Source organism: Pteropus vampyrus, unplaced genomic scaffold (assembly GCF_000151845.1).
Source record: "Pteropus vampyrus isolate Shadow unplaced genomic scaffold, Pvam_2.0 Scaffold24, whole genome shotgun sequence".
NCBI classification, from domain to species: Eukaryota; Metazoa; Chordata; class Mammalia; order Chiroptera; family Pteropodidae; genus Pteropus; species Pteropus vampyrus.
Window position 1 is genome coordinate 301,777 of NW_011888805.1, and position 8,154 is coordinate 309,930.

At 51.2% G+C, this 8,154-nt stretch overlaps 1 protein-coding gene across 1 annotated transcript in view; it reads left to right on the forward strand.

Annotated features, from left to right (window-relative positions):
- The window catches only part of ZC3H12D (zinc finger CCCH-type containing 12D), a 23,874-nt gene that overhangs the window by 8,879 nt on the left and 6,841 nt on the right, over positions 1-8,154 (forward strand). Inside the window, exon 3 of the mRNA XM_011356216.2 lies at positions 7,808-7,947. Coding sequence (XP_011354518.1) covers positions 7,808-7,947 — 140 coding nt within the window. The remainder of the gene's footprint in view (positions 1-7,807; positions 7,948-8,154) is intronic.

Sequence of the window (8,154 nt, forward strand, 5' to 3'; positions counted from 1 at the left end):
CCTGGCAGATCCTCGGCTGTGAAGGATGGAGCCAAGTGTGGGCTCATCTCTCAGAGGAAGTGGATGGCTGGAACCCCACACAGAGTTTAGTTATTATCTGTTGACCTCGAAACTCAGTTAACCTCAGAAGCATGGTTTCTGAAAATTCTCCTTTGCTGAGTTTCGGTGGTGTCGCAGACCTGGTGCCGTGTGCTGTCTGGTCCTGAAGGAGGGAGAAGCACAAAAGACTGATGGGGACACATGTCCCTGCTCTCTTGAGCAGATGAGAAGTATGTTTTCTATTGGCGGCAGCATCCTGGTGGGTGTCTGTGGCTGACGTGTGGACCGTGGCTCTGTCCCCTGGAGCCTGGAGCAGCTTGTGCCTTTGCTCACAGAGGACAATGGCCTGAATTTTCAGTGACAGTTTATTTTCTCATTGTGTTTGGGAAGTTGTGGCTCCTTAAAAACCGAAGTCTGCCTTGGTTTCCCATTGCTGCTTTAACAAATTACCACCCCATATATGTGTTGTTTTATAGTTCTGGAGGGCAGAAGTCCAGCATAAGTCTCGGGCTACAACCAGGAACTGCGTTCTGTCTGGAAGCTCTAGAAGATAATATATTTTCTTGCTTTCTCCTGCTTCTGGAGGCTGCCTGCCTTCCTTGGCTTATGGCTCCCTTTACCTTGAAAGCCAGCAAAGGCCTGAAATGATATACAAAATGTGGAATGTGTGTACATTATATGTATTTCTCCAGGAAGAAGATCTGCAGACTTCATTAAGTTCCTAAATGGTCTATGATGCCCCAAATGTAAAGAACCACTGATGTAGCATGAGAAATGATAGATAATGAATGCCATGCTTTATGGAAGGCACTAAGCCACGTGTTCTCCACTGGCACTGAGAAGGTTAGGGGAGGGCATCTGACCCTTTCAGTTGAGAGGGAAAGAAATACAAGAAGGGACTAGATGGGCTTGGCCAAGGTCAACAGTGGCTCCATCAGACTCTGCCCTCCAATCCTGTGCTCTAACCATGCACCCTGTGTGGCATTTTCTGTGGGTTTCTCTCCTCAGAGCTTCAGAAAGTGTAGTCCAACGCTATTAGTAGTGGCTGAGCCCAGTAGGCCTGGGGTGACTGCTCTCTGGAGCTTGGCGGTATGGGTCACTGGCCAAGGGCTTTTTAAAGAAGTAGGAATGTACTTGTTCAGAAAACACAGGGTTGGCCTGTTCTTTGAAACACATTTTGTTCTCACGTCATTTAAATAGAACCATTCCATCGAACTAGAAAACTGTCTATCTCCTCATTGTAACAAAAGGAGTCCGTTTGGCTCTTACTAGCAGGACCGATGAGTTCATTTATCCTTTCACAAGTGAGGGGTCAACTTTGATGAGAATTCTAAGCTGCAGAGCTGGGAGTGCACAAGGTGGTGGCCTGGGAAGCCGGGCCTTAGGCTTGCCCTGTAGTTTTGATGAATCTCTTGCAGTTCATGGAGAAAACTAGGGAGGTGAGGAACATGAGGCTCAGGGCCCGAAGATCTGAGTTCTGCCCTCTCGCCTGGAGCTGCCCAGTGAAACTCCCTGCAATGGTGGAGGGTTCCATGCCTTACTGTCCACGATGCGGCCACTCGCCAGATGCAGCTACCGAGCATTTGGATTGTGGCCGGCGCGACCAAGGAACTGAATTTTAAACTTTATTTCTTGTGAATTAATTCGAATTTAAGTGCAACTAGCCACACTTGGTGAGTAGCTACATATTAGATCGTGCAGCTCTAGCTTTTCGGCTTACCAGCTGTGTGAACTTGGCATGAATCACCTGACTTTTGAGCCCTGTTTAGATGACTAAGAGGTAGACTAAATAATAATCATCTTAAATGGTTTTTCATTTCTAACATTCTAGAATTCAAGATGATTATTTTATGTGGGGCTTAAAAGAAATGAATGCATTTTCTTATAAAGAAAAATTTCGGCTACCGGCAAGTCGGTAACTTGCCGGAGGTCACTGAGCACTAGTGCCAGGCTCTAGACTCAGTGCTCTCTCGTAAAAGCCCTGCATCCCCTCCAGCACCGAGTGCCTCTGGCATTGCCCCCATCCAGCTTCGGAGAAGGCATTACGATGGGAGACCTCTCCACGTAGGCTTTTATCCTGGGGCCCGAGCCTGCCCATAGCGAGCCCTGGACTTGGCCTTGATGCAGACAGAACATGCCAGGCCCTCACTCCCTCACCTGCGGCCCAGGTGCTCTCTCAGGACTGGTGCCCAGGGTGCCTCTTCTGCTCCTGCTAGCCTGCTGGGAACCCTCGGGGGTGCCGGCGCATCGCATGGTGACCCTGATGGACTAGCGGCACAGAGACTGATTTTCAGGCACAATCCCTACACCTTCGAAGGGTGTGTGTGCACATGTGTAAGAAGGAGATGTGAGCTGAGCACCTGAGTCGTTATATACCTGGCCTTTAGGAAAATGTCCACCAGGTTTTAAAAACAAGGTGGCTGTCATTGAAATCAGATCAAAAGCTTCATTATGGCAATTGGGAGAAATACTGATTCTCACGTGCCAACTGTTGGCAGCATTTGCTTGCCTGGGGCAGGCGAACTCACAAGTGTCACACTTTCTATAGGCAAATTTGGTGAGGCATGATTTAAGGACTTCAGCTTGGGGGAAATCCACCTGATAATTTCACATCCTCTTGCTGCCCCAGGCAAGGGTTTCATTTGAATGTGTCCTAATTTGGGGGTAAAGGGTTTTTTGTTTGGGCTGTTGTTGTTTACATTTTTAAAAGCTTAGAACCCTCAGCAGAACCTGGCTTTTTCCAGAGGAAGGAATCTTCAGTGACAAGAGCTCAGGCCCCCCCTAGTGGATTCCGGGCGGCAGGTGGGCTGCTGGGCTGGGGGCCAGTCCTGCTTTTGAGCCTGTGAATTTCTCTGACCAATGCTGGCCTTGGGCTTCTACCTAAGTCTGCGCCCATCTCTCCTTTTGTAAGATGAGGGTGCCCAGGGCAGCCCTCGCTCACCCTCTCTCTCCCCACTGACCTGAGCTGGGGAGAGATCTCTTGGTGAGAAGGACCATAAACTCCAGGTTTAGAGTGTTTGCATCTTGACCCCAAATAAACAACAGTTGTGTCCCTTACCACCTCATCCCCAGAAAGGTTTGTTCTGTGAGCCACTAAATTCTGCAGAGACTTCTTGGCCAATAGTTGAGGATACATTTAGATTGTCTAGTTACTGTAAATGGCTACTCTCTCACTGAGGCTGCCTGCCGAGGTTCAGCTGTCATGTAGGCAAAATTTGCCTCAGGCACAAACCCACTTCCCCTCGCCACCCTCCCTTTATTCAAACCCTCCCACTCATGTTTCCTTTTCCCAGCCCTGGCTCTCAGCTCGCTGCCTGATAAACCGATTCACAGTGACTGGTCCTAAGCACTAAGGCCCCTCCCCAAGAAGGAGCATTTTAGCAGCTGGTGACTTTGCTCCAAAAGAGCTGCTGGTTGAATCCCAGAGGCAGAGACCGGGATAAATGGAATAAACAGAGACGGGGGAGGAAGAGTTTGCCGCCCAACAAACTAGGCTCTGAGAACTGCTGCCAGATCAGCGAGCTGGGCACATAGCTTTGTTTTAGTTTTCTCAAGAGGAAATGGGATGAAGGTCACTCCCTCAAGGGCTCACTGTAGTGATTAAATGAGGTACATGTGCAAAGTGGCCTGGTACACTGGGCTCTCTACACGAATATTAAAAATTAGTTCCAAGAACTGGGTGAGTTCTGTCTCGTTCACTGTTCTGTGAGCACCCAGCACGGAGCCACTATGAAGATGTTCATAGATTGATTTGTGAATGAATGGGGTGTCATTGGCTGATGTATTTCTTTCTGTACGTGGGGAGTGGGCTCCCAGGGTGACTGTGAGCTTTATTGCCTGACTGGGGGCTCTGCTGGCTCCTGGAGAGAGACCTTATGTGGTGAGGAGCTGGCTTCTGCTTGTGGCATTAATTCTGCCATTGCCCAGGGCTTTCAGTGGCCAGAAAAAGGGCCGCCATAATAGGGTTTTGAGGTTGGTAAAACAAATGTGGCAAGAATTGAACAGCAACCTTCGCATCTCATAAGAACCAGAGGCTCATGAGGAGGGTTGTGTTGGGTCGTGTGGGAATTCAGTCCCCCAGAATGAGAATCTCCCATTCCAGAGAGACCAGTTTAGGATTCTGGGGGTCAGCTTGGACTCCCCTGGGCCTGGAACCAAAGCTGGAAGGGAGGGCACTTCTTAGGGAGCGAGGGAAGGTGTTGGCTGCACCTGTGCACTGTGGGCAGGCGTATGCTTGCTTCTCCTGGCCTTAGGCAGACTTATCTGGCCTTTGGAGACTCTTGGCTGAAAGTGTGTCGTCTTGGAGTCTCGTGTCAGAGAGGCCACGAGGCCAGCTCTTGCTGCAGGGAGCTGAGGGCACCATCCCTCAGCTCTCCTCTCCCTGAACTCCTGAGCCTCTGAGGTCCCCCCTCCACATGCCCCCAGCTGGGGCCACTGCAGGCTGTGGTCCTGATCAGTGTCACCAGACCCATGCCCTGCTCACCTTTGCCCCCTCACAGGCACTGGGGTCAGTTTTCTTCCCCGTCCCCTGACCACGCACCCATCAAAGGTGTTGGGGATGGAAAGCTGGCGTTCCAACTGTTAAAAACAGATGTGTAGTCACAGAAAAGACAGCAATCAGGAAATAATTTTTAAAAGAGCTGTGGCAGTAACATGTTTACTTGAGAACTGACTGAGGATAAACTTCGCTGCAGCCGAGAGATGCATGTGTTCAAGGTGAGGAGGGGCAGATTTACTTTAGCCAGTTTGTGATGTCTCAGTGTTGTCTGCCTTCTGGGCGACTGGATTTGCTCTCCGTCTCCCTGCTGCTCTCTCCAGTGGCATCTAGGGGTGTTGAGACCTGGTGTTGGCTGGAAAGGGGGTCTGGGCCATTCGCTGGGCTCTGCTGCACAGTGGCTGAGCTGGCCTGGCTTCTTGAATAGTCAGCTTAGAGGTCATTGGTTCCATTTGGCTTTTGGGGAGCCATGCTGGCTTAAAGTGCTGTCCTTCTCATGGGGCCCATTTGCAATCCATCATGCTTGGGGAGCATGAAGCGGACCCAGGGGTGTTGCCTCCTGCTCACCTATTGGCCACTTTCTCCCAAGGCAGCCCTGTAGCCCTGTAGCCCACAGAACCAAGGCTTTCTGAGGGGCTTGCCCTCCACTCCCCAAGCTGTGCCGAGAGACAAGCCTTCAGCCTCCTCTTCACACTCATCTGGATGTTTCTATGTCTCCCCTCCCCTTCTGGCTCGGCTGAGCGAGCGGAGCAGGCAGGGGCTGCAGGGCGAGGACCCTGTGAGGGGCCCCTCCTCATTCTCCCTGATCTTCTTTCTTTGTCAGCCTCTGCTGAGGAGGAGGAGTCTAGCTTTCCACTTCCTCTTTCTTTTTTTATTCTTTTTAACCACACAGCCCCATTGATATTTTCTCCTTACTGTTTGCATGAACCTCACAGCTTAGCCTCAATGGCCCAAGGGCTAGTTTTTCTAAACTGGAAGGTCTGACAGGTCTAGGCCAGAAGGCCTGGTTCCTGATAGTTACTGGAGCGATAGCAGTTTAGAGTTCTCTTGTAACCCCACAAAGCCTGACTTCAATACTCCCGATAAGTGTTTTCAAAGACTCCCCATTTTCTCCTTACAAACCTGGACCTATCCTAACCCCCTCTCAGAAAACAGCAGCAGAGGCCACACTGAAAAGAAAGCCCAATAATGAAAATCTGGAGTCATCCTCGTGTGCACGTGGGCCACTGCTGCATGCCAGGGGCGGGTGTGTCACAGTGACCCTTGGCTCTCTAAGAACCTAGGCATGCCTCTGCCACCTCATGTACGACTCCACAGGCTGCAGTCACACTGTCCTTGATTTGGTCCCCAGATGTGCCAAGCCCTTGCATGAGACCCAGGGGTGCTGCCAGGCCAGGCCAGCCCATGCATCGGGGTCTTTCCAGCCACCTCTTCCTTTTGCCTGGGCTGCTCCTCCTCCAGCTGCTCGCGAGACCAGTTTCTTCTCAGCCATTCATTTATTCTACACATTTTTACTGAGCCCTTACCAATTGTCAGGTGCTGAGCTAGGTGCTGCGAATTCAACGGAGACCAAAAAGAACTTATGATTTGGAGACGGGGAGCCCCAGTTCATCCCATGGTGAGGGTGAGCATCTCACTGTGATGAGTGCCACGGGGGGAAAGTCAGGGGCCGCGAGGACTCATCATGGGGAGTCTGCCGAGTTTAGAGGGCAGAGGAGGCTTCTCCGAGGCCTCAGACGTGAAGCCGAGACCTGAAGGAGGAGGGGAGCGGACTGGCCGAGAGGAGGGGGAGAGCCGGTGTGGAGGCGGTGCGGAGCCGGTGGGAGGCTCTGTGCTGGGAGTGGAGGAACGTGCCTGGCCAGGGCGAGGGCTGAAGGAGGTGCCGGTGGCTGAGCCGGAAGCGGTGAGCTGAGAGTGATGGCATCGTGAGGCCAGGCTGCATCCCATCCACAGCGAAGTCCACCGGATTTTGTCTGATCTCACATCTAGTCTCCTGTCTCCCTTTCCAGCAAAACAGCACTGAGCTCCCTTGATTAAGTCTGAGGGATGTTCCCAGGCCTCGTTGGTCCCTCGAAGCAGCATTCGGCTGCCTCCTTCCTGTGGTGTCTGCGATGCAGTCCTCTTCTGGTTCACATCCTTCTTTTCTGATAGATCCTGTCTGTCTTATTCGTAAGATTGTCCTCTTCTACCTGTAAACAGCTACCGAGTTCCAGAGTTCTTCCAGGTCCGGCCCCAGGCCTCTCACTGTCTCTCCAGGCACACACATGGCACACACATTTTATCACCCAGACCTCTCTTCTGAACCCTAGCTGTTTACTTAACATTTCCACTTCGAGGTCACAAAGGCTCCGCTGGTCTTAGCTGTGTGTCCAAGACCAGTCGCGGGGTTGTTCCAAGCCTCGCCCTCCTCCAGAATCCCCCTGCCTCAGCCAGGAGCCCACCGTCCCGTCGTACAAGCCCGAGATCTGGAAGCTTCCTCAGTGCCTTCTTCTCTGCTACTCCAATCTCCGCGTTTTGGAGATTTTACCTTCTAACTATCTCTCCAGTTCACCTGCTCTTCTCCCCCTTATGTGTCAGCACCCCCTCCGTCCAAGTCGCCATCTGTTTTTGCTTCGATGACGACAACAGCTTCTTCACTGGTACCTCAACCTCCTCTCGCTTTCTTCCAATTTACTGTCCTGTGTGCCTCCAAGTTGAGCTTTTTGAAAGGTACGTTGGACCCCATCCCATCCCATCCCATCCCATATAGCCCCAATCTTAAAACCCTTCTACGACCTCTCATTCCTCTAAGGAGCAGGGAAAATCTTCAGTAAGGCTTGCAAGGCCCTGCCTGGTCTTGAGCCTCCTCTCACACTCTCTTCTTCCTGCCTTCATGGGTGTCTTAGGTGGAATTGGTGGGGCACGTTGGCCTCCTTGCTCGGACTGGGGAAGCCCAATAACTCAGTTACAACTCTCTCTTAGAGTGAGAGTATTCTGCAGATGGCTACTTTATGTGTCCATTTTTATGTTGATCCTTATCAGCTTATGTGACTAAGAGGATCTGGTCTCTTATTCCTTGGAACGACCTCGCCTTGGAGCCTGAAACCCTCTACAAACTATCACAAGTGGTTCCAGTTAAGGGATATATTTGGTGCAAAGAAAGTACTATGTTTAAAATGCAGACTTGTCCGATTCTCTTTGATGATGAGACTATGATCCAGGATATTCCTGGGGGAAATCACTCCCTAGGAACCCTTTCGGCATCTCTACAGATGCTTTGTTTTCCCATTGCAGCCATGGAAATAAAGAAGTCTTCTCTTGCCGGGGAATCCAGCTGGCTGTGGACTGGTTCAGGGACAGAGGACATACCTACATCAAAGTGTTTGTTCCGTCCTGGAGGAAAGAACCACCAAAAGCTGACACCCCTATTAGAGGTATGCTGGAGCAGAGTCGTGCTCAGGAGGTTCTACACCCCCTTCCTCAGTGGTGCTCCTGACAGTTACGGACAGTTGGTTATGACTTAGCTCTTTGTTTGATGATGTCTGTCTTCCTCCCTGGACTATAAGCTTCATGAAGGCACTGGCTATGAATGTTCACTGCCATGGTCCTGACACCTAGCATGACACCTGCCACAGAGTAGG